Raw genomic sequence first — 27,930 nt, 5'->3', positions numbered from 1 at the left:
TTCTCCTTTCTTGTTTCATCTTATTGCAGGTGCGGACCCTATTTGTTAGCGGCCTACCTATGGATGCCAAGCCTAGGGAACTCTACCTCTTGTTCAGAGCCTATCAGGTACATTTTTCATTTCATTTTAAAATTAAATGATTGTAAATCCATCTTGACTGACTACTGCCTTCAGATTCTGGTGCCATAAAACCCATTCATAAGTCAAGTCAAAACTTAGTTTTCAGCGTTTTAGCGTTAACAAGGTAAGGTATTCATATCTCCTTGAGATACTAGTGAGGAAGAGAATAAGGAAGCTGAATATAGGAACATGGCTAATTTCTAAGCAGCAACATTCATTTTCAGTTAACCCTGAAGTTCCAAATTAGTTTAAGCTAACACAAATTTATATTACATCCAATAATTTTAGGGAAAAAAGGCTGTATTCTTGAATTGAAAATAGGGTTAATAGATCATGAAGAAAAAAATGTATACATGAATTAATATTTTTTTTAAGCACATAGAGACATTGAAGATGTAATAAGCACAATTATTAATATAATTAAATTTAATTAATTAAAATAATTCTTGCATCATAAAACTTTATTTGCAGTGTATGTTTGCATACTGAGAGGCAACTCAAGGAGTAAAATGATTGTTTTACAAAAATGTATCCACAGCGAAGAAGTGCATTTCCTTTCACCTGTGGTAACTCAATATTGAAAGACATTCCTTTATACGCCAAATCCTTTGATGTCACTTCCCCATTGAGACACTACCAAATAAAGAATGGACAATCTTTTGGAATGTTCACTTTTTTGCTCTTCACCCTAGTCAAATTCTCAGACATTTGCAAGCATATGCATGTGACTCTGGAGATAAGGAAGCGATTCAAATCTAGGTTTAATCTATTTGCTGAATGAATTTTATACTTGTGCAAACACCAAGTTCGCATCGCATCCCGGCGCAGCCAGTGATGTAATGCACCGAAACGGTTCCATAACCTTAGAGGTAGTGATGGGCTATGGATGCACTAAAGCTTTGCATGCATGCCACTAAGATTTGTAGTGCATTCTTGAAAGTCCAGTCAGGATGTGTGTTGCTCCAACTGATGAGAACCTGCAATTTACCCAGAGTGTGATGCAGGCGTGAAAGACCAAAGTGTTGATACTTTTATCCAGATTAGAAGGAGGGAGTTCTTGCTGGCATCCCTAATGGCCAAGATGCATTAGGAGATAAAAGATGGAGAAAACACTCTCTTTTGATGTGCATCCCTAGCAACTGGAGCGCATCTCTGTATAGCTCCCTCATCCATTGGTCAGATCAATAGAGAAAAATCGCATTCTGAACAATATGACGAGAAAGAGAAAGAATGGATTCTAAAGAAAGGGAGAAAGGAAGAAAGAGAAAACAAATGTTGTAAGTGTATCAGAAAATGGCATGGAGAGAGCTAGAGGAAAGTGGAAGAGGTGCATACATTTATAAAAGCAGATTGCGGCACCCAGTGGAGGTGAATATCAAAAGAAATAAAAGAAATATTATCATTGCTATCATACATTTATTCACCACTTTTTAATGTTGAAAGAGAATTTATGCTTTTCACCTGTTTTCAACATTATAAAGCGACGCCATAGGAAGCAAATGAACATGCAATTAATTTCTTTGTGTCTAATATCAGACCTAGATGGCATCTTGATGTGAAATGTGGGTTTCATTTTTTTAAGACATACACAGAATTTATTTTTATGTTACTCTATAATGCTTTAAAAAGTGCAGACAACTCTACTCGTGTTTGAATAAGGCACGATGAAGAGAAAATTGAAAAGGGGATGAAGTATGGAAAAGGAGAGATTCATGAGAGAAAGAAAAAAGTATTTTAACCGCCCTTGCCACAAACAACTCATGCAAGAGTGTGATGATTATGCAAACACTTTGTGATTGATTGAACACTACCAACACTGCAAGGGTAAAACTGCTAGATTGCAAGTAATTCACTTGTAACCATGGTAACTATGTGTCTTGGGAGATCTTGGGCTGATGCAATCAACCAAGTTGAAGAAACAAGACTCTTTGAAGCATCATTGCTTCACTAATACGTTTCTATGTTTGACTTCCATCTTTGCTCAAAAGAAAAGTCAGTTCTATTAAAAGCTTACAAGGGAAGGAACCCCAACAATAATGTTCTTTTGATTAAGAAAATGAAGGCTGGGTTGCTCTACTGAAAACAAGCCTCTATATTTAATATTCTTTCAAAAGGCAATTGTCTACATTCTCTACTTAACTGTAGTAGTGAAAAGATTGCTTTTGTAATAGTACGATCATCAGGATTAGAATATTTAAACATTGATTTTTAATATCATAAGTAAGATTAGTAAAGATCATCTTAAAGTTTTAGATTTTTCCTTTCTTCAAAAGAATTTATCAGCCTAAGCATCTACCATACATGTTGACTGCTTACCATGAACCTAACCACTCAAGTACAAGGCAAAGTTGTTTATTTAAAAGTCATTCTGATGTTTAAGTTTACTCGAGACACAACATGGTATAGCGTTACAAAGCATTTCTCATCATAGAGGGATTTGAATCCCCTTGTTATTTGTACACATTCATCAGTCATTAGCAAGCAGAACCCAGTAGATAGAATGACAAAGACCCCTGGGATGGATTTTAGGTTTCAGATACGAGGAGGATCGAATTCCTCCCCAACAGCGCTTTCTCTTCAACTTCAGGAAATGAGGAAAACTAGGGAGTCGTTTTGGGTCATCAGTAGTTTTAAAACCGGAAGAATGTAGTAGGGGGGAGGAAGGGATCGATGTACTAAAATAGATGAATTTTTTTCCCTGCCTATTTTCTTCCCTGTTTCAGACAAAAAGGGCTTATTGAGAAGTGACCTGTTTTCTTCCAAATATGCTATTCCACAGCATTGTTTTTCAATTATATGAAAGTTGTCACAATTCATTAAACAAAATTGTTCTTCGATTGTCTTTTTTGAACAAATACTTTCGTATACTTGAAACCAATCATTAGTAATCTTCTTTCATGCAGAAATAAACATTGTATAAAATCAGAAGAAAAGAAGTATGAAAAATAATCAAAATATTAATACATTTTAAAGATTTATTTTTAAGATGGTTGTGTCATTCTATTAAATGCTTTATTTGCCAGAAAAATCAAATAGAATTAGGTTGTTTTCTGTCAATTTTTAGGCATCATAATCAGGGAGTTTTAGTGCTGTCACATATATTTTCTTTGATAACATATCCCAATTAGCAACTTTGTATACTCTGGCATTAGTTATACATGTAGTGATATTTTGGTACTTTAAATCAATGTGTGTTAGATAAAGCAGCAGCACTGAATAGATGGAAAGCACATCCTCAAATACACATCTCCACAGACTCAGAACATTTTAATGTTATGGCAATCAGGCCCTTATATATGATAGCATGCTGTTTGGTTGTGTGAGCGCATGGAGTTATCAAAATACCACCAGTCCCAGGCAGCTGGTATATCTGGAGGAAGGGCAAGGGGGGGGGGGGGAGGGGTGCAATTTGCCCCTCCTTACAAATTTCCTACCAAGAAAAATATGCAATCACATTTTATCCTAGTAGTTAGCAGTTTAAATAGTTGTAGGATTGCGATGGAAAAATGCATAATGTATAAATACATTCTTAAATGACTTGCCCCCCCCCCCCCCAAAAAAAAAAAAAAAAAAAAAATGGACAGAAACCCCCTTTTTAATGCAAACCAGGACCTTCCAAAGTGGTTTTCGAACTGAACTATATGTATCTATATACATGGATCACATGTGAGCTGAGATATCTTCCCCTCATGATACCAAGATCTGGATATGCATGGGTCATAGAATAATAGAATATGCCTCCATGGTGCCATGGCAGTCCAATCTTTACTGAGGCTAGCTAGCTAGCTAGTAGTCCCTTGAACATGACACTAGTACTGACAGCATGATATGAGCTAATCCCTGAGATGATTGTGATATGGGAGCTTGCAATCATCTCTTATCTGTTGACAGTTTTGTGTCTTCGGATGACGATCGGTGGTGAAAGTATCTGATATGGGGTTAGAGTTACAATGTCGATAACCCGCTCCCGCTCGGGAATCCAACCTGAACTTTGACAGGAGGAGTAGGTTGATATGACATGGGAGTCTAAAATATTACCCCCAAATGCTTTATTTATAAATATACTTTCAGTCCAAGTTACAAAGAGTATCAAAAAGTAAAAATAAACACTGACCCTGTGATCTTAAAAAGTGAACACTGAACAGTTTCCTTTAGCTATTTTTGTATGTTATGTTAAGCAGTGAGAAATATATAATATGGTATATAATGTTAGCTAAAAGATGAAGGTTCACAAACAAAAAATTCCTTTCTTAATCTTTCCTGTAGAACAAATGCACATCCAGACCCTTAATGAATGAGTGGTTGTTTTGTAAGATTGTCTCTATATGAATGTAATTTCACTTAATTGTTGGAGGGCTTTGAAGATGGATCATTTTGCCTCCATGTTAACCTCATGTAATTTCAGTATGGAATATAGACCACCTATTTTAAATCAGCTCATAGATAATAACATGTATTAAGTTTGTTTGGGGTGGTACTCTCATGTAGATCTGATCTTTGAATACATTTTTTGTACCAAAAAGAGTCCATTTTGTAATAATTCCAAGATAAAACAAACACAACATAGAAAAAAAGCTTTGCTTGCAGGTAGGATACTGTAATAGAATGTACCCTGTCTTATTGGTCTCCACATTCATATATATTTGTGTTGTTGTATTCTATGTTTCTCTTTAACTTGTACGCTATGTTTTGTATTTCATATGTTTGTTATGATGTTTTTATGATGAAGGAAATAAAGATCAATTCAATTAAATTCAATTCCTACTTTGTTTGGTAGCCAATCAGAGATAAGGATCATTTTGTGTCAAAACTCTATTGCAAGTCGTTACAAATCATTTGTTCTTTTGAATGAATCATATATTTTCTTTTTTTTTTCATTGCAGGGTTATGAAGGCTCATTACTGAAAGTAACCAGTAAACCCGGAAAGAACCAATCGGTAAGACGTACCCAAGTTTGTCTTTTCTCTGTTTGCATTTGTTTAAACACAGTTTGTAGGCAAAGTAGACTTTACTATACATTTACCTCAGTTACACTGGCAAACTAACTCCACACCGACTCCAAACTGACCAATTTGTTTTCCTTTTGGGCTAATATATATATATATTTGTTTAGTTTGGTCTCTTGGTGGTACATGTATGGTGTCCGTTTGGTTGGTGTGACTGAGGAATTACTAGAAAAACTGAAACCTATTGCATTGTGCAAAATCACTACCACTTTTTATAGTCATCTTTAAAATCAAATATATCTTATACTGGAAATGAATTCGCCTAATAAGTGACGATGGCAAAATTGTATTCCATGCTGGCACATCATATTTGCACATCGTTAGAGCACCGACCACGCTTTAACCAGATGACATCACTCTTTGTTCATGCATATACTTTGAGGGCATGAATTCTTTTCTTCACAAAACACATGCAACTTATTTTAGAACAGATCATCCCAGCCATCCATAAAATCCAAAATGAACTCTAATAAAGACCTCTAGGAAAACATGTTGCCGTGAATAAGGTGCATCTGTACTTTAGCCCCTTCACTCGGACTGCAGGGATACCAAGCATACCAACAGGGGGTAGTAAGTAGCCGTAATGTGAGTGACACAATTATTAGCCGACGTGCCTCGGATTCTTGCCAGACTGGACCAGTGTGTTTATCAAAGCTCTTCTTGTCTCGAGAGCTTGCTAGTCAGAGTGTGTTCTCTGTATCAGGTTCAGAGGGAATAGATGTTTGATTATCTCACTTATTCAAAATTGTAATGTAAAATGTGTTGCCAAGTTGAAGAAGATGTTGAGTAGTGGATATGGACTTGATATTGAAAAGAAACATTTCAGAATGGTTGGAAAAGGTTGATTAGATAGTAAATAGGGACCTATGTGCTTTATGAGAATTCAGAATTGTGCAGAATTATAGCAAATGTTCAAATTTACTAAATATTGCTGAAAACATAGATATGAGTGTGTGATACTACACTATACATGTATATGGCATCAAAATTTGGTCCAAAGTTTTTTAATAAAATATTGCCAAATTTGAAATATGAGAGCACTTCTAGAGCAATTCATTTCAGATCACATTACTACTATGGTATTCTTCACCCTGGAATATGATAGAATGAGAAAGCTCCCACTTTATTATTCACCTTAACCATGCAAAGAAGAAAAAAAAGGAATGACAGAAATTTTGTGCAGTTATTAAATATGAAAATTACAAGCTTGTTTGCTGCAGGCACACCAAGTTTGCTCCACTGGATGACATTCAAGATAAACTATATTATTCACTCAAAAATACAATATCTACGTAGTTCCATTTGTCCTTGTGAATATGATCAGGATTTTTAGCATTATTAAGGTCAAGTGAAGGTCATTTCAGTAGAAATGTTTTGCTCTCAGACTAATGAGAAATTGAAATGTGAGTAGACCAAACATGAAGGGAAAGTACAAAGTGAAGAGTGTCTGTGTGTGTGTGTGTGTGTGTGTGTGTGTGTGTGCTTGGAGCATAGGGTTAGTGAGTGATGAGACTGGTGATCAAGTCTCATTCCCTTGACTACTATCCTACATCACTCATCTAGACACTGAGAAGGGGTCGACTTCTAGATATGTGGTATGGTCAGTGACCTTTTAAAAGTCATCATTGGTCTATGGTATTGGATTATTACCAATTTACTTAATTTTTTCCCAACATTCAAATATTAAATGAGTATGTAGCACACTATAATAAGGTTAAAAAGAGTTAGTTAAAATTAAAATAATAATATACAGTGGTCAGCATGATGTCTGCATCTCACATAGAATAAAACAGTGCCTTGTTAATCTTCAGTAAAGAGGTCCAATGTTATTTTAACCCATCAATGCAGAGATATTTGAGATGAAACAGAGAAAACTCCATCATTGTGATGAAATATTACTCCTAGGATATAATGCTTTTCTCAATTATACAATATATACATATCTGCTTTAGAATAAAAGCACAGATTTACATTAAGATAAGCATCTATTTACATCCACTGGTAGTTGTTCATTCAGAAGTATAGTGCAATATTAAATGAATGCAATAAACAAAATTATGTAATGATAAAAGATAAATTTGTGTGACATATTGCCACAGAGAGAAAGTACAAATTTAAGATCTTGAAGGCTGACTCATATCAGAAATATCTCATAAAAATGGACTCTACTGGCGCTTGTTTATTGAGGGTGATGGCGCATTTCTCTTTAATATTTCCCCCTAATATCCCCAAGGGCATATTGTTAATTGACATACTTTCTATTTCAGTAATGTGTTTGCCGTTAGCACTTGTCATATACCTATTAACATTTTGATATCATGACAGACGACATTTCCACTAGGAAATTAAGCAGTAAGCAGTAAGCATGCGTTCCATAGTTTTGCAATGTAACACATACAGGAGGAGAGGATTTCGTATTTGTACAGTGGCTCTTTCTCTCTTTTTACCCAAAACACCAAATTCACATTTCTGAGTTTTAATGATGGGTATCTAAAGATTGCAAATGATAGAGCTTGGTTAATGAACATATTCTATCTGTATTTTGTTCAAAATCACTGATTATCAGTGTTTCAACATCTCACTAAGATAGCATTTTTGTGAGGTATTAAACTGCTGCTTCTCCTCTCTCTGTTGTATTTTTCTTTGTCTTTCTTCATCCGTCCATACTTCTCTCTCTCTCTCTCTCTCTCTCTCCCTCCCTCTCCCCCTGTCTCTCTCTCTCTCTCTCCCTCTCCCCTGTCTCTCCCTCTCTCTCTCTCTCTCTCTCTCTCTCCCTCTCTCTCTCTCATTCTGGCTAGCTTGCTCTATCTCTCCTCACAAATGTTGTCCTTCTCAGGTTGTCTGCCCGTTTCATCCTATTTTTTATCTCTTGGTTTTTATTTATTCTTTAAATATTGTTTCTTTGTTCATGCTTGCCATCCCATTATATGCTTGTCTATTAATTCTTATTCATTTTTATCTCCATAGATATTTTTTTCTTCATCTCATGCATTTTTCTTCTTTATTGGGTTTAAATTGTAATTTCCTGTGACTTCTAACCTACATGCATTTATTCATTTTTATCTACCTCTTTGTCCCTCTCTCATCCATAATGCATTTCTCCATAATTCCAATATAATCAATCTTCACTTTCTCTTTCCCTCATTTATATTTTTTACCCATTTTTATTTATGATTCTCCCTTTCTCCCCCATGATTTCTTCCACCAGCCTGTGGGCTTCGTCACATTTGAATCGCGTGCAGGTGCAGAAGCGGCAAAACAGGCACTCCAGGTGAGTAATTGTCGCCCCCTATAGGCAACCATTTTTAATAAGAGGCTGTTGCTCGACGTCCCCACATATTAATCTGAAAGTGGAGACCTCATACAGGCAAATTTCCCCGCTCAGTGTCTTTAAAAAAAAGGGAGACCCGATGTGATAGCCTTCATAATTTCTATAGCTCCATTCTGCTAGGTTAGGTTGATATTACCTACCATGCCTGAGGACGTTTCATATTTGTTTGCAGAATGGCTTTGTAGCCTCCTATTTGAAATTGGATACAGGAGGAGGTTGGGTAATGGAGATATTTCTAAAATCTCAGCTCTTGAGAGGTTTCGCTGCCTGATGTTCTATAAAGACATCCTGCTATCAAGGAAAGATCTCGAGACATAAAACCTTTTAGATGTTCAATGAGAACATATTATTAAAAATCTGTCTTGTTTTTTTATTTTATTGTTTTGTTTGTTCAGTGTTCTTGACTCAGATATGTTCTTTGTATTTTTTTGTCCACTGATTCTATTCTTGTGTGTGTACAGATTTTGATGTTTTCACCAAATTAGCTATTCTGTGCTATAGTGTATTAAATATATCAGTGTGAACTACTGCCTGTTCTTAGACAAAGTAAAAAGTTTCTGTCCTTCTTTGCCATTCCTAACTGAAAGTAATTCATACATGGACTATGAACTGGTTAGAACCAGGATACAACCAGGATGTCATGACTGTATTCCCCTACTGTATGTTTTTATCTGTTTCACTCTCACGTGGGAAAACAGATGCAAGTATTTTTAATTAAATAAGTAGTTATATGTAAGTTACCAAATACTAACAAGGATGAATGGTTCCGGTATTAAGGATAGGGAAAGGAAGAATTCTTCATTGAATACTAAGTTTGATAATGAAAAATTCCTGTTTAATTGAAATCAAATCGTATCCAGCGAATTAAAAAATACCTGATGTGCATTTTTATGAGGCAGTCATGGACTGAGTGGATTGAGTTTGCCAGATTCAACACCAAAGTGAAGAAATAGAAATCTAAATAGCTGTATCATGAATTACACAAAATATCTTACTCTTATATATTGTGACAATGTTGTTTTTTAATTATATAAAATCTTTACTTTCTTCCTTGAATACCAGGGAGTGCGTTTTGATCCAGAGCTGCCGCAGACGATACGGCTGGAGTTTGCCAAATCCAACACCAAAGTGACCAAACCTAAACAGACATCGCCTTTACCTGCCATTAACCCAGTGGTGGGACCACCTCTAACACCCAGAGATCCTTGTAAGTTTACTCATTTATGTTGAATATAAGTAATAATAAAATACTACTACTACTACTACTACTACTACTACTACTAATACTACTACTACTACTACTACTATTACTACTACTACTACTACTACCACTACCACTACCACTACCACTACCACTACCACTACCACTACCACTACCACTACCACTACCACTACCACTACCACTAATAATGATAATAATGATAATAATGATCATGAATATGATGATTATGACGGTGGTGTTAATGATGATAGAAATAAGTGACATGTTTGTCTAGATAATGAGACTTAGAGAATTAAATGATCAATTGCTTTGTTGATAAATTATTTAAAAACTCACATTTAGCACTAAAAAGGGAACAATAAATGTTGATTCAAACTAATTTTGCTGTGTATGAATTATATCAATGTGTGGTTCTATTTGCCTTTCCTCAGATGATCTGGGAACAGTTTTTCTACCTGGTGCACCTGAGCAGTGGGCACATCACCCGTAAGTCACATTTCATCATTCATCTGCTAAGAGCCAGAAGGATCTTAGCTCCTAAACAGAGCTAATGCCCTTCTTGCTTTCAGTAGACACATTGGGGTTTATTATAGATATGCAGAAACTGTAGGTCATGCAATGTTTCTGAAGTTAATGATACCACAAGAATTCCCCCAGCACATGAATCCTCATGATTTGTGATATGTACATATGTCTCCAGCTTAGAGCCAGAAGGGCATTAACACTGTGTAAAAGTGAATGGGATCGCACCCTTCTGACTCTCAACGGATACATTCATGTTTATTATACAATTCCAAAGACTATAGATCATACAATGATTCTGAAGTTAATGATATCACAAGAATTCCCTAGCACATGAATCCTCATGATTTGTGATGTGTACATAGCTATGCTGTCTGCATGGAACCAGAAGGAGCATTAACTCTGTGTAAAGGTGAATGGGGTATCACCCTTCTGATTCTCAACTCATGCATCCATGTTTATTATAGAATTCCAAAGACTATAGATCATACAATGATTCCGAAATAAATATCACCACAAGAATTCCCCCAGCACATGAATCCTGATGTGTACATATGTCTCCTGCTTAGAGCTAGAAGGACATTATTTCTGTGCGACAGTGAATGGGGTATCGCCCTTCTGACTCTCAACTCATGCATCCATGTTTATCATAGGATTCCAAAGACTGTAGGTCATACAATGATTCTAAAGTTAATGATATCATAGGAACTCCTCCAGCACATGAATCCTCATGATTTGTGATATGTACATAGCTATGCTGTCTGCATAGAACCAGAAGGAGCAATAACTATGAATGGGGTATCACCCTTCTGACTTTGACAGATGCATCCATGTTTATCATAGGATTCCATAGACTGTAGGTCATGCATTGATTCCCAGGTAAATGAAATCACAAGAATGCCCTAGCACATGAATGCTCATGAAATGTGATGTGTATGTCGTCCCGTTAGACCCAAAAGGGCGTTAACTCTGTTTAAAAGCAAGTGAGTTAACACTCTCCTAGCACTCAACAGAGGACATTGATGTTTTGAATAAAGCTGTCATCACATGGTTCACCTAAGCTGTTATCAATTACAACATGCAACACATACCTCTGATTAAAGATACAGGCAATCGCGAGTTTTGATAAGAAAGTTGTAGGCTATGTCAAGAGAAACTGTCTGAAAAATATTCTTACTTCATTATGAATTGTTGATTGTGATGGAAAGGCACTTTGTATTTGCTTTGTATGGACCAATATTTACGTAGAATCATGAAATAACAACATGCTGGAAACTGTGAAACACAATAAATTTGAGATAGCTTCGGCAAGGTTCATGTGTTCTTCCCACTCTCAGAATTAAGTGTCTGTGTTGGCTATTTTACTCATCATTAGAAAGGTCTTGAATATGATTCATCAGCTTTTCATGCTTAGCATTTTGGCAATTTTTTGTTCAGATCTTATTCAAATGATTAAAGAAGACCTTTCTTTTTTCTCACTAGAACTGAAGATTACCATTAAAATGTTAATGCCCTCCCTGTCTAAAGTTTGATCAACACTTAATGCATGCAGTATCTGAACTTGAAGTGTAAACTGCTTTGTACTTCTACTGCTTCATGTACATCTCAATTCTAAATGAGACAGTGGTTTTGACTGCCTGCCAAGAAAGCCCTAAATTATGAAGAATTTCTCTCCTCTGTCTCGTCTTCTCGCATGCATCAAGTGCAATGAAGCTGACTGCTGAACGGAAACCATTACACTCACTTTGTAGCGTCTTTCATTTGTGTGTTTGTTCACTCAAGCGTACTCTTCTTCTTCTTCTGATCAGAATTGAAATGTCAGCCAGGGTAGTGTCCCCCCGCTGCAGTTGTTTCTTGAATTTGAAATGAAAGTGAACGCCTTGTGTCACGGTACATCGGGCAATTAAACAGTCACATAAATCAGCAATGTACGAGCATGTTTTAGCAGAGCATTGGGAATCACACATTGATAAGTGCTATTTGCCAAGTGATGGACTATGAAATGGTCATAATCCTCTCTTGTACATAAGTGCCTAAAATGCATTCAACATTTGATTATCAAATTAAGTATACCCGTTCAAATTTCATAGTCTCTCAAGACAAAGTGGACATTTTGATAAGCATTTTCTATTAACTCTTTGGGAGCCTGACTTGAATGCCTCTGTGCAAACTCCAGATACCTTATGATAGTTATATGTGATGAAAAAGTGTTCTGTTTTTAGTAAACCTTAAAAAGCACTTTTTCTTAACCCTTGGTTTATTTCAATTTGGGAGAACAAATTGTGCCACCTGGACCTCTGCAAAAACTGACCCGGCACCGATATCTGCTATTAAAATCAGTTTGGTCAGTAATCAGGAATAGTTATCCTCTGATTTCGCATTCAGATGCACTGTTATCCAGGGGAATCCAAACATAGAGGATCATAGAGGATCATATAGAAAAAATAGGGAACTTTGGACATACAGGGATTTAAATTCAGGTTTCAAAATTTTCTGAATATTGTTTAATTCCAAGAGATATCACAGCTTTAATTAAAAAATAAATAAAGCAGTTTACATGAATCATACTCATGGTTCACAATGACAAACTAGCCAAGATATACTCTATATCGTATAATGAAAGAAAAGATGTGTCATTCTATCTCTCTCTCTCTCTCTCTCTCTCTCTCCTTCCCTCACTTGTTTCTATATTTCAATTTATCTTTCACTCCGTTTAAATATCCTATTTCTATTTATTCCTCGCTCTCTCTCTGTTTCTGACTTTGTATATCATTTGCTATATATCCCTTCATGCCTCGTGCTTGTTCGCTAAGCTCAAACCTTATATTATCCCCCTGATCAAACTTCCTTTCTTTCTTCAATCCATCCCTATATCATTCTTTCTCCCCACATTCTCTTCCCTCTCTATCACTCTCATTTGCCGGTCACCTTCCTCCCTCCCTCACACCTATTTGACTTGACTCCCATTGATACAAATTGAATGTGAGAGCAAGCACTCACATTAGTGTCAAAGTGAACAGATTTTCTGGCCCTGATCGCTGTCAGACGATTAGTTGAGCTCCACAAATTCAAACTTGTTTATGGAAGCACGTAATGCAATCTTTGCTGGCCCGAGCGATGCGTCGATGTGAAGTTATTCAATGCCTAACGATGAAGAGAGATAATAAGAAAGACACCAAGAGGCACTGACTCAAGCAAAGTGTTTTGTTCAAAATGACTGTCAAGGGGCAAATTTTGTTAAATTTGTTTGCATGCTGCTTAGGACAAATCAACATGTCAAAAGACAATGCAATATTGACAATTCTTGTTAGCACATCCCCAGTTTGAAACTATATTTGTTTTTCTCTCTCTCTCTTCCAAATATGTCAAACCTACAATATACAAGCAGTTGCATTTTCCTGTTATTTGGAAGTATGATTGAGATTTGGGAGGTTCTAGCAGCAATTAGTCATGCTGTATGAATTAATGAGAATGGACAGGTTAGAGCCCTGAGGATTATAATCAAATAGACTCCATGTTTTGAAATGCAATTTAAAAGTGACCTTTTACGGACACACTCACACACACACGCACACACACACACACAAAGAGAAAGATTTTATTCTAGAGGGCAATTTGCAATGACTTATATGCTTTTCTTTTGGATTGTTCATGCTTTTGAATGTTGCCTTTATAACTTAAGATTAGTTAAGGTTAAACGGATGATAGTTGATTAATCAAATTTTCTTGTCAATTTCCATTTTTGCTGTAATATTTAGGTTTCCAGACTGCTGTCATCTCATGAAAACTTCAAATTCATTTATTGACTCCCACTTTTTCTATCCTTCATTTCAGATCATTGTACACAGATGGCGGGGTACACCACCCTGCATTGGGTAACCACAGAATAGGGTTAGTGTTATGAAGAGCAGTCTTATTTTATTCCACTCTGCTGCAATATCATCTAATGAATATGTTGCATTACTTTTGTACCAATTACATGCTTCCTTTTCTTGTGTGTTTCCAGATTATCGTACACAGATTTAACGGCTTCGACTGGAGGGGTGCATCACCCTGTGTTGGGCCAACCAGCCATCCATGCACAGCTACCCGTTACTGATGGGGCTAGACTTGCTTATGTCCTGGTAAGAAATCAAAATAGGCTTCCACTTCAAAGACCCTAATAAGTCTTCCTCTCAGCCAACTACATCCTTGTTTTAAATGCCGAGACTAAAATGATATATATAATGATATAAACATTCTTAATTTGAATGTCATATTAGTTTGTAAAATAAGGAAATGGGCAAGTCCAAGTTATTTGATCAATTTGTGTTCCTTGTGTTACCAAGTATCAAGGAGCAAGGAACACAAATAACATTGATATAGTAATTTTTCCTTGATATTTAGTCTCATCCAAGCCTTAGAAGGGCTAAGTTAATGCAATGATCCAGTATTTTAAAATCTGATGTAGTGAGTATTTTTATACGGGACAAAATAACTTGGACTTGGCCAAATACAAACTGTGTGTGTTACAATTGTCATGGGTTCAAATGACTTCTGTGGGCTATTGGTCATTTGGTAATGAAGGATTGGAAAAAGGTCACTGTGATGTGTTGGATTTTTTTCTTCCATTTTGACACAAAGCACTTGGTGAAATTCGTTTTTGGGATATCGGTGTAAAAACATGTAGAAATCATAGACAACAATAATACATTGAGCAAGTTCTATAGATGTGTACCTCAATTATGACACAATCATTGTGCTTGTAATGTGGAAACATTTACAATAAGGTAGAAAGGTATTTGTTAGTCATCACAGGTAACAATGCACACAGTCAACACAATCTCAACTCACACTCACACATGTATGTGGTAACATTTCATGTTATGTAGAATATCAACCTGTTGGTCACAATTTTTATTTTGATAACAATCAGCAGTGTAATGTAGGTTAAATCACTTGTGGAGAAGCAGTTCATACAATAACTCTCAAATTAACCAATTATTCAAGAGAACCTAGTAAAAAGTGAATTTATGATTATACCTAGGTGTTATCCCATCTGCTGAGAGCCATATACATTAAGTCCATTTCATAGTACATGGAAATGAATTAATATCTTTCTGGAGCTCAGCAGATAGCACAAAATAGAGAATTTTGAATGATTAACAAATTTCATTATCACTCTGTTCAATTGAGGTGTTGTTATCATATTTTTTTTTACAAAACTGCAAAACACTATGTCCTCGTTGCACTTATTTGTTGTAAGGCCATTGCAACAAATAACACTGTTACAATAATCAAGATAATAATGCTCTACAATGACCACTCCACTCCAACAGAATTAATTATGAGACAAATATCTGAGCACATGTACATGTAGGTGATAATTTGATAAAGTGTTTAAATGTAAAAATGTCACCTTTTTTCAAGATAACTCCTTAATTTACATAAAATAGTGTTTCCTGTCATTTTGTATTTTTTGTATTTTTTATGAGGTCAGGTGTAAGTTTGAGATCCATTCCTTTAGTGCATAAGTAGGAGTTTTCCTTTATACGCTAGTTTCACTGATTTGCTGTGTTTAGACCAGTTGATTTGAAGCATTCAACATGCACACCATGTCATTTTGATGTTTTTTTAGATTGTGTGAACAGCGCATGTGATATTCTCAAAGTGCACGAAAAACCAAGGGCACTGACCTTTTTATGCACTTTCAAAAGATTCAATTTTCAATTCTTGCATCCAATGAAATTAAGAGCACATGCAACTATTTGCAACCAACAACATTTCTGGCACAAAATGCTGATATAATGATTAGAGGTAAGATTTATTGTTGAAAATTTCACATGTTGGCAGTTTTTTCTCTCATTTTCCTGGCCTATTCACAGTACTTCAGCATCTACTTAAGATCATAAAATCCATTTAATTATATCCGGCAGTGCCCCGACTCTCAAGCCCAATATTTGTAACTATTTATTAAACCAATATCATAACACTCTTGGCATTTCGTTTGAGAGCCTGTTTATCTGAGAGGGTGGCGAGTTTGAGAAATTGAGACCGTAAATTATCTTTTGATGGCCGTTTATATTTACGATCCTGTTCAGGCTGTAAAATAATACAAGCAATAGTAGTGAAAATGAATGGAGGGATGGTGCAACTTTAGACAGGATTAGGCAAGTTTATGATGATAACTAATTATTATGTACAGGAAGGATTTTATGGCTGGCGTCACTTCATATATATAGGCTTTCTTTATTCTACTCAACCATCAATTTCTGTTTAAAAGGGTGTATATCAAGTCAAATTGCTTGCACAGGAGCGAAACCACCTGTAGCATAAAGTGAATAGGATCCATAAAATAGGGTACATATCGTCCTTGTTTTCACGAAGTGACGGTGGTAGTGAGGAAAATCGTAACGCAAAGTGAATGCAATTTTTATGCCTCCGCCACCGAAGGTGGTGCCGGAGGCATCATGTTTTCGGGTTGTCCGTCCGTACGTCCGTACGTCCGTCCCGTTTGACCGTTATCACAATATCTCAAGAACCATTTAAGATTTAAACTTAAGACTCGGGAATAGTATTTATCACCATAGGAAGACGATCTGATTAGATTTTGGAGTACGTAGGTCAAAGGTCACAGGTCACAGAGGTCAACTTATGAAATTCCTTGTATTGAGTTTGTTAGCGCGATATCTCAAGAACCATTTGAGATTTAAACTTCAAACTTAAGGATAGTATGTAACACCATAGGAAGACGATCTGATTAGCTTTTGGAGCACGTATGTCAAAGGTCAAGGGTCACAGAGGTCAACTTATGAAATTCCATACATTGAGATTGTTATCATGATATCTCAAGAACCACTGGAGATTTAAACTTCAAACTTAGTGATAGTGTGTATCACTATAGGAAAACAATCTGATTACATTTTGGAGCATGTAGGTCAAAGGTCAAGGGTCATAGAGGTCAACTTATGAAATTCCATACATTGAGATTGTTATCATGATATCTCAAGAACCACTGGAGATGTAAAAACTTCAAACTTAAGGATAGTATTTATCACCATAGGAAGACGATCTGATTAGATTTTGGAGCACGTAGGTCAAAGGTCAAGGGTCACAGAGGTCAACTTATGAAATTCCATACATTGAGATTGTTATCATAATATCTCAAGAACCACTGGAGATTTAAACTTCAAACTTAATGATAGTGTGTATCACCATAGGAAGACAATCTGATTAGATTTTGGAGCACGTATGTCAAAGGTCAAGGGTCACAGAGGTCAACTTATGAAATTCCATACATTGAGATTGTTATCATGATATCTCAAGAACCACTGGAGATTTAAACTTCAAACTTAGTGATAGTGTGTATCACTATAGGAAAACAATCTGATTACATTTTGGAGCATGTAGGTCAAAGGTCAAGGGTCATAGAGGTCAACTTATGAAATTCCATACATTGAGATTGTTATCGTGATATCTCAAGAACCACTGGAGATGTAAAAACTTCAAACTTAAGGATAGTATTTATCACCATAGGAAGACGATCTGATTAGATTTTGGAGCACGTAGGTCAAAGGTCAAGGGTCACAGAGGTCAACTTATGAAATTCCATACATTGAGATTGTTATCATAATATCTCAAGAACCACTGGAGATTTAAACTTCAAACTTAATGATAGTGTGTATCACCATAGGAAGACAATCTGATTAGATTTTGGAGCACGTAGGTCAAAGGTCAAGGGTCACAGAGGTCAACTTATGAAATTCCATACATTGAGATCGTTATCGCGATATCTCAAGAACCACTGGAGAATTTTCACTTCAAACTTAATGATAGTATGTATCACCATATCATAATATTTCAAGAACCACTGGAGATTTAAACTTCAAACTTAATGATAGTGTGTATCACCATAGGAAGACAATCTGATTAGATTTTGGAGCACGTAGGTCAAAGGTCAAGGGTCACAGAGGTCAACTTATGAAATTCCATACATTGAGATTGTTATCATGATATCTCAAGAACCACTGGAGATTTAAACTCCAAACTTGTTTAAATTGCTCTATGGCGGAGGCATCATTTTCGACTGCGCGCAGTCAAAATTCCATCTAGTTTTCACTACCGTCACTTCGTGAAAACAGCGACGATATGATTCTATAACAAGCAGTGGGTTATTTAAGAGGAAACAGTTAACATTATTTTAGTTTCACACAAGTATTTATATGATTTGGACAACTTTTATGTATGAACTAAAGTAGTAAAGAAGGTGTATAATTATATAAAATAAATTAAATTGTTTTAACAGAGAACATACTTTGAAACCAAATTTACAAAATTTAAAGATAGGATGTTCTCATTCTAGGTAAGAAGGGTTTTAAGGAATTTAATGTCATTGGGTTAAAGTTGGTCGTATCGACTTCTTTTCCTAACATTAGATAATTCAAATTAAAAGTGACACATTTCATCATCTAAACTTACAAGATGAACTTATACAAATCCATACTCATCAAGATTTGTGTCACAATTATTATTTTGGTAGAAAGTTATAAAAATAACCCAACTTAAAGGAAGAGCCACTCAATGTTAAAGGTACTGGGACTTTAGTGGGGGGGGGGGGGGGGTAAAAATTAAAAATAAAGAATAGGGGAAGAGGAGATTTAGGCATATATTGAGCTTTAGATTTTTTGTTTTTCTATATAAAGATATAATAATCTTACAGTGATGGTAACAAGTTAAGTGCAACAAGAATTATGTAACATCTTACACCAAAACAATTTCCCTAAAATGCATAATTGTATGATAATCAATGAACTAATGATGTCAGATAATGGATTGTCTCCTTTTTTAATGGATGCTTTATACAATTCCTCTGATAAGTGCTGATTGTTTCCACAATGTTTTGAGCTCACATCTTCCTTTTTTCCCCTTGCTTTTCAAACTTGCGGTTCATTGGGAGTCATATCAAGTGTAATGTCCCATATTTTCTTCAAACATATTAAGCAGGAACATTGTTCTTGTACTGTTAAATTCCCAAATGATACATAATCCATTAAAAAGGAGAGAAGTGTCTATTATGTCAGTTCATTCATCGAGAGTATGCTGTCAAAGAAATGGACTTGTTCAGAATTTCTTCATTCTTTCTAACAGTATTGGAAATTCCTATGAAACATGTTAAGCAACAAGAAAAGGTGATACCTGAGTTAAAGAGGCGGATTTACCACTCTCAAAAAACAACCGTCCAACAACAGAGACCTGCTATTAATTTTGTTCACCTTTTCTCGGCTGTCTTTTAAAATAAATCACACTTGCAACCGGGGAAACTGATTGACTTTCTTATATTTTTGTTTCCTCCCCTCCATACCTCTTATCCTTGTCTTGTTGATTGTATCCACCATGCAGCCTCACCACACCCCCCAGGCCGTCGCACATACCCCCACGCAACACACACCCCTCCCCCACCAACAAACCATCCCTATCAGTATGGCCAATGCAGCCACTATGGTAGCCATGGCTAACTCAGGGGCCGCCTGCTCAACGCTATTTTTGGCCAACCTTGGGACTAACACATCCGAGCAGGAATTACGCGACACACTCAGGTGGTGAGTTCTCTCTACAAACAAGTCACACTTTCCTTCCGATTTGTTTTTGATCATTCTTGATACATACATGCAAACCCCTTGATATTGGAGATTGGGGCCATGATTCAACAATTTTTAGATCAAAGGAAGGATTTGATGATGGACTCCATGTACTGTGTCCTGTGTGACATGAGTTTATCTATTTCCAACAAAAGTGCTGAATCAGTTGATATGACAAGTGAGGGATGGTCAAGTAAGAAAAACTAGGCATGGGTCATATACAGATATTTTTCATTTTGGATGAAAGACTTATGTCATACATGAGGCATTGCATGGAATTGCCTGAATTTGAATAAGATGAAACAAATTGTTGGAGTCCCTTCCCAAAAGGAGCCAAAAGTTGAAACCAGTTTAACAATTGAATTTTAACACAATCAAATCCTCATTTTAACCTTGGAAGATACACTAATGAATCAGTGTTTGAGACTACACACCTACATCATACCAGATTGCATCTGAATTTTATCCCCTACTTCATCCTTCATTAGCAACTTTTGTTAGAATCTGATGTTACTGCTTTTCTGTCATTTACAAATCACCTCACAAACCTTGGATTCAATCAAAGATTCGCGTAGGTATCTTTCACAATCATTAGAATCATGAGCACCCAACCATTTTAGCAGTTTCCTAATCAAGGAATGAGTTTATTGAGTGCTTGGTAAGTTTGACAAGTTGTGAATTTTTTTCTTTTTTAAAACTTTGATCCACAAAGCACACAGTTCACTTGTATTTTCACACCATAGAATCACATTCATTTTTATGCAAGGATCTTAACCATCAGAAAAATTGAAATGAATCTGTGAAGACTTAACACATGACTGCTAATAGAAGCATTCCCATTTTTCCTCACTTTACACAGGATGGCTACATACAATATTTGTCTACTTTTTTTATTTTTAAATTTTACCTAAAATGTTTTCTTCCTACTCTACCAAACCACAAAGAGAATAAGGAACAAAAGCCATACTCATTCAGTTTTTCTACGTTGCAAGCTAACAGCGTTGATCTTGGATATTTTGTTCTATAAAAAAAGTTATTCAATATCTATTACATTCATACCGGTATTTTTTTATTCTGTATTTAGTTTAGTCCCCTAAGAGAATAATCAAGTCCATTACCCTAATGCGTACTCTCAAATCTATTGGAATGTAGATCTTAAGTAGCTCCCACTGCGTAGAAACGATCAGATTGTTTCAAACTGTTTAAAATGTTTTGTTTTCTCCCCCAGCCTCCCAGGTTTTAACCGACTACGCATGCACAACAAAGGAGGTGCGCCATGCTGTTTTGTGGAATTCCAGGTAAATTGTCATTAGCCAACTAATTGCTACACACTAACAAGGGCAATCAAAATAAATATGGCCTCTTGAAATCAAGTTTTGTTATGGCATTTATAGGAGTTGTATAAGGGATTTGATTCTAAAGCACTTTTGAAGTGCTCTGTTAGGGAGTAGATTTAAGAAGTGTTAGTGACTTTAAACAAAGGAGAGTGTTAATAGATGGAGGAAATGTTGGGGAATTTGTAGAGTGCAGAACTTTTGCATATCATGCTGCAAACCATAAGCATACAGTCTTATCATTACAATTACCCTAATTCTTGACTCTAGATTTGTCCATTTTCTGTCCTACATTGTGGTTTGACAGATATTGATAAGGGATAAGAAAAGACTGGGCTGACTCATTTGTATCAATTATTTAATGATAATTATGTTTGAAATATCTACTAAATACATATTTCAGAGCAGTTCCTGTACATCTGTTCATGTAATAAAGATGAAGATATTAGACATTAAATCAGAAGAATTACAGTACATATGCAAAAGATATCTTCAAAACAGAAAATGGGAATGTTTTTATACTTAAATCTATCTTTTATTTCAAAGATTCAACATTATTTTACATTTTAATTTTCCCAAAGTAAATATTTCCTTGAAATTTCTTTACTACATAGAGCAGAATGAAGATAGTACAGCAATCGTCTATCTGCTTAGAGCTAAAAAGTGCATTGAACTGCAGTCATTTTACAAGTATTTTAATGTTTTGCTGGCTCCCAGCAAACAAATGTCCATATTATAGACACTGTATCCTACCCACATTTCATCCTGACGCTGGGTTTATGTACAGTCTAAAGTAAGACAGGAAGTTAGATTGAGGTAGAAGTTTTCCTTTTGGTAATATAAGATTTCACAAGAAGGGTCGAGTTTATCTAACACAGACCCCAATATCAATCTAACACTTGTTTTTCTTTCTCTCTCTCTCTCTCTCTCTCTCTCTATCTCTTTCTCTCTCTCTATCTCCCTCTCTCTCTCTCTATCTCTCTCTCTCTCTCTATCTCTCTATCTCTCTCTCTCTCTATCTCTCTCTCTCCCTCCCCCTCTCTATCTCTCTCTCTCTCTATCTCTTGCTCTCTATCTCTCTTTCTATATCTCTATCTCTCTCTCTCCCTATCCCTCTCTCTCTCTCCCTCTCTCTCTCTCTCTCTCTCTCTCTCTCTCTCTCCCTCTCCCAATTCTCTCTTTATATGATTTCTTGACTCTTAATAGAACGTAGGGTTTGCTATGCAAGCCCTGGCCCACCTTCAGGGGCTGATGCTGAAGTCAAGTGACCGTGGTGGCCTTCGTGTAGAGTTTGCCAAGGCCAATATGGGTGAGGTGAGGTCTAAAATAGAATTCCCCCTTAAATTAAACTCCACTGAGATGAACATACCAGGACACATCAGAAGCCTGCCAGAATGACCTTGTAGCTAGGACTCTAGCTTGCTAATTAGTCAGCAGTTAATGAGAGTAAGATGTTGAATAGAGGAAGCCGCGATTCAGGTTCAATACTTCCGCGCATTTTCACACCTAATTTCTATTAACCTAATCATTTCTGAATGTGAATGTCTGTTTGGAGCCATTATGTTATGCACTTATGAATCTAAACAGATCATTTGATTTATACATAATTATTTTGACAGCTTTTCCAGCTTTATCAAAAGTAGTGGTAATACTGAAGCTATTTCTTATGTCAAATAGCTATAGTCCAGTGTACCATGAAAGGTTACTGCAACAAAAAATATCATTAAAAAAAGTTGTTTTGTAATTGTTGAGTTTAATTCCGTAAGGCCCTTTTGTGGACCTTCTGTCTCCCAACAGTGGGGTCTTTTAATTCTTCTCAATATTTCCCAAAAGGCCATTAGATTGAAACTTCTGTTAGAGAGACAACATGAAAATAGAAGCTTTAATATCTTTCATGTGCTATCCCATCAAATTTCATTACATTCATGGTTAAAACATTTAAGGCTTTAGATAAATAGTACGTTTTGAATTACCTTATCCTCCACTCTTCCCCACTCAGTTACATGGAATAATCTAATAAACATGCTTTCACTAAATTTGTTCTTCCACACAGCCCAAGAGAATAGAAATGACTACCCATCAGCTCTATCCATCAATGCAACCCCAGTTGGTATTCCAGTGATGCAGTTGCCATGGTAACCATAAAAAACCCTCTAAATCATACGGTGCATGTAAGAGAGAGTGAGAGCGAGAGAGAGATAATCATTCTAGCCTAGCAATTCTATATTATGTGTATATTATGTTTATTTAAGGAAAAGAGAGAAGACCAATTTAATTATTGTTTATAAGATATCTTGTTTCCTTCAGATCTTTATATTTTGAAGAAAAAATGGATTGTAATCATGAGTATATAATTGGTGAAAAATCAAATTCCCAGTGTTTGTGTATATTGTACTGTTATGTGATTGTAGATTTTGGATAATTATTAGAGAATTCTAGAAATTCTATTGAGTGCAGTTATTTACTTTCTTTGTAGTATATATATATTGAGTAGTCAAATTATGTTTCAATGAAATAAGTTGTTTGAATTGTGTCATAAACTTGTAGTGATTTTTTTTTATTTCATTAATCAAACACAAAATTATGAAATCTAAAAGAGAATGAAATTTTGAAATCTAGATGAAAAATTACTTTCATATTTATTGATTGTATCTTTATTTATCCTTTTTGGTGTAATATTAGATTTTTTAAAAATCTCCTGGATATGTTGTTTATTTTCATATATCGACCAGTACTTGCAAATTGCAGATACATTTTTGAAAACCTCAGTGTGTGCTTGGGTGTGATATTTTAGAAAGAATCTTTTAAGGCACAAAATTACACCACTTTAGTCTAAGTTGCTCACTAATCACTTCTTTGTTAATCACCTTCAAATTATTAAAAACTGTACCTGCACTAACAAAATTTCCCATTCCAGTACCTGAAAATTTCCAATGTTTTTTGTGCACTTCTCAAATATGTACTACAATCACTGAGAGCACAAGTTTAGTATTTTGGTCATTTCTTTGCACAAGATCTTTGGCACTAAGTTGGCAATGCTTGAATACCCTAAGAAATGGAAGTGATGATTGTTTCAAAGTGTGAAGCTGCTATAGCAACATTGAAATTGAATTTCTGCATTGTTTTTTTGCTGTAAAATCAAGGTCTTATACACGTTTTATCACTTCAATATTTTATACTTTTGAAATGGGTTTTACACATTTTCATGAGAAAGCAGCTTCATATATTCAGAAAAAAAGTCCACCATGACAAAAGACAATTTTCATGGAGAATGGCAATGAATAGTTAAATATGTTGACTGAATTATTCAGTTTAATTATATTTAGCATTATTTCTATATGCAAAGAAAAATGTGTCTTCGGTTATTTTCTCAATAAAAATGTGAACATCTATTTCAAAGTACATTTTACCAAATCTGCACATATTTCACATGCCTCTAGTCAATTAATGCACAGGTCTTATCTTTATGAGAGCTACACATTAATGTTCACACCATCTATATGATTATTAACACCAAATCACTTGGGCACCTAGAGTGGACATACAAATGTCCATGCAGATGTTAATGCACCAACTGTCCTTATTCACCGCAGCCAGATTAGTGTAGCAGCCAACAGACTTGCCTAGAGAGAAAACAATCTGGCTTAAGTTATTTTATGTAGAGATACTTTATCATTATAAACCATGGTGCAAGTTTTTTGCTACGAATTGTAAAGAAACTTTAATTTTTGATGTGAGCAGAGAAAGTCAAGTGACCTATATACTTTTTATTTGAAAGAGATAAAAATGTTCTACCATCCATACTTGTAAACCAGAAAGTGCTAGATTGTAAAGGTTTTTTGTTTTTCAGATGACATGAGCTGATGTAATAATGTTTTTGTTACGATATAACTGGTCTTGTTCTGTACATATTGAACTATGAATCTTGTGTTGATATCTGAAACAGCAGGGTAAGTTAACTGAGACAGAGGTCTTTTTATTAGGATTATAGTATTATTTCTGGTGAATCCATTAATGTCTTTTTCCTTTGCTAAAAATAGCTTAGTTTCCTTTCACAACAAACCAACCAAAGATAGTTTTTTGTTTAAGATTGTTAGAGGCTGCCATGGGTGTTTTTATAAAGCCTTGTCAATTAAGATTCTTACATTATAGTATACCTTTAGAGTTATTTTGAATCATGAAAGAAAATTCTGTGTTCATTTCTAGGTTTCATTCTAAACTAGACCAGATAGGTGAATTGAATGATAATTCCTTTCTGTAGATTTTAAACCTTGGGTACAGATTTACCACCCGAGGTACACCATATTTAAATGAATTTGTTGGACTAGGTGAAGAATGATGATGAAGATGATATGTTATTTTCTCTGTTTTGTACTATTTTAAAGTCCATGTAACCCAGTATCTCAAGATCATTCCTTACTCATCACATTGGATGAAATATCTATGATGCGCATGATATCGTCTGTAATGCAATTATGCATTTTAATTTTATCATTATGAAATAGCGAAATTAAAAAAAGAAAAGACCCCCAAGGATAACTATGCTTTTAGAAGGGGGAAATGGGTTTTATTGGTAGATTTTCCTCACTCTCGGTGCAGATATGGGCATAAGTTACCCATGATTTATCAATTGTAAAGTGTCTAAGTCCAGTTCGAAAAAGATTCGAAAGAAATGGACTCTTTTTATCTGAAAGGTGATAGAATTATGGTAATATCTTTCCAACACATAGATATGTATCAGTTCAAATGCTGCTGAAGGTTGCAAAGCTTCTTGAATAAATTATTTTCTTTTCGTTCAGTAGACAAACAAGTTTAACACATTTACCTTGAGTATCAAGCCAAACTCGCTTTGTTTGGTTTAAGAAGTGCCTGTTTTGGATAAAAAAAGACATGATGACTATTGTCTGTACATATGGTATATATAATTATCATGATAATCGTAAGTGTTTAGTATGTATCGTAACTTGGTCATAATTTATACATTTTAGTGATAACCTTAAAGTGTTCAATGTGTGGAAATGCTTTTCAATTCTTTATCATTTTGGTATGAATTTTTAGTATCCCTTCTCTTTGTCCCGATTTCCCCCCATTTTGAAAGACTTACAAAACAATCAGGTGGATGTGAATAATTCTTGAGATATTTTTTTATAAGTGCATTCTGATTGAGAAATTTTATGATTACGAGTAGAAGGTGGGAAGTCACAAACTAGTGCTGCATAAGTATCGGCTAGTTTGATCTATTCATTTCTAGAATTTGTCATTTTAATGATTATCCATCTTCACATAGAAATACAGAAGGTCCTGCCATTCTTACAGGCTTCTCTATTTGCAGAGTTTCTTGTTTAATTGAATCAGTGTGATACCAATGGATGAGATAAGGTAGTCAGGAATACTCAAATGAAAGATGAAATTACGATTGAAAAATCTGAGTGTCCATCGGACTGATGGTCCTCCACTTTTGTATCTCAATCTCAATCTATGCTAAACTTTCTACTTGTATTTTCTATGGGAAACTGCATTTTTACATTATGTGAATGGATAAAGACATTATAATGGAGTGGAGAGGTATTTCAAGGGATGAGAAGTGACGAGTTCCTGTATTGGGCAACCTGGCCTTCAGGAAATATGGCATCAAGTGTCTTTTTACCCTTAGAATGAGAAATTTAAGACTTATGATTTTCTTCAAGCCTTGAAATATTTTAGTGACTTCAATGCAGAGCAGTACCACCTTCATATAGTTTCAGTGAACTACTATGGAGGTACTAGGCATTTTGGCTTGAGATTGGACAATATGTTCTATTGTTTTTCCTAAGTATTTATGGTTGGTTTATACCGTGTCCTAAATGGAATTTTCCATTGGAATTTCATTAAATTTTGTCAAAAAGATTCATTTGTACATGTTTGAGTGGCTTCATACTTTTGTAAATCATATGCCAAATATTAGCTTTGTGTGAGTGACAGAGTGAGAGAAAGAAAAAGAAAAAGAAGGAAGAGAGAGGATATATAATAGAGGTAAGAGATGGAGATAGAGAGGAAATGTAATAAAGGAGAGAGAGAGAGAGAGAGAGGGGGGGGGGGGGTTGTGAGAGAGTGAGAGAGAAAAAGAAAGAAGGGAGAGGGAATATATAATAGAGGTGATAGTCTGAGAGAATGAGAGAGAGAGAGTGAGAGAGAAAGAGAGAGAGAGAGAGAGAGAGAAGAGAAGAGAAGAGAAAGAGATGAATAATGATAGGGTACATACCAACTTTTTGTTGGCAAGAGAGGAAAGGAGACATAGAGAAAATGGAGGGAAAAAAATGAGTGGTGTGGATAATGAGATTGGCAGGCAGGAGCAAAGGCACACAGGGAAGAAAGAAGAAAAAGGACCTGAGCGTTAAAAAAATGTCCTTGCAATTTGAATTGATAGAAAATATATGAAAAGGGAAAATGAGAATTAAAAAATATACAAAAAGTAGAACAAAGTAATTAATGAACAATGAAGGCAGGTACCAAAAGAGAACTGTTGATAAAGTACAGAAGATGAATGAAAAAAGATATTAAAAGAGACAAATGGGGAAGGGGGACAAAGCTTGTGGAAAAATTACAGGAGAAACGTACTTGTGCTATCTAGATTCATATGGTACTTACTCAATATATAAATATGTAAACCAATAACAAGTATGAAATTATTTCTTCCTGTTGAATTTATTATATTGTAATTAAAATGTCAGTAAAATTAACATTAACATGTATCATCATCAGACTATATATGATAAACATCTTACATAACATGATCAGT

General features: G+C 35.3%; 1 protein-coding gene across 3 annotated transcripts; it reads left to right on the top strand.

Moving 5' to 3' along the window:
- On the top strand, positions 1–27,042 carry LOC589684. 3 transcript variants are annotated; one of them, XM_030972540.1, is made up of 11 exons: positions 1–107; positions 5,004–5,057; positions 8,335–8,397; positions 9,520–9,664; positions 10,111–10,165; positions 14,036–14,092; positions 14,208–14,325; positions 19,580–19,779; positions 21,047–21,116; positions 22,359–22,461; positions 23,206–27,042. In XM_030972540.1, exons 1-11 carry the CDS (start codon positions 60–62, stop codon positions 23,289–23,291), a joined length of 999 nt encoding a protein of 332 aa, XP_030828400.1. In that variant the 5' UTR covers positions 1–59; the 3' UTR covers positions 23,292–27,042. The 3 variants fall into 3 exon arrangements, with proteins under 3 accessions (XP_030828400.1, XP_030828401.1, XP_030828402.1); XM_030972541.1 differs by having other exon boundaries at positions 22,359–22,466; XM_030972542.1 differs by lacking the exon at positions 14,036–14,092.
- Positions 27,043–27,930: the final 888 nt, after the last annotated feature.

This window comes from Strongylocentrotus purpuratus, unplaced genomic scaffold, assembly GCF_000002235.5.
Source record: "Strongylocentrotus purpuratus isolate Spur 01 unplaced genomic scaffold, Spur_5.0 spur5_scaffold_6, whole genome shotgun sequence".
Lineage (NCBI taxonomy): Eukaryota > Metazoa > Echinodermata > Echinoidea > Camarodonta > Strongylocentrotidae > Strongylocentrotus > Strongylocentrotus purpuratus.
Note: the sequence above shows the minus strand (reverse complement) of the source record. Positions and strands in the feature narration are given on the sequence as shown.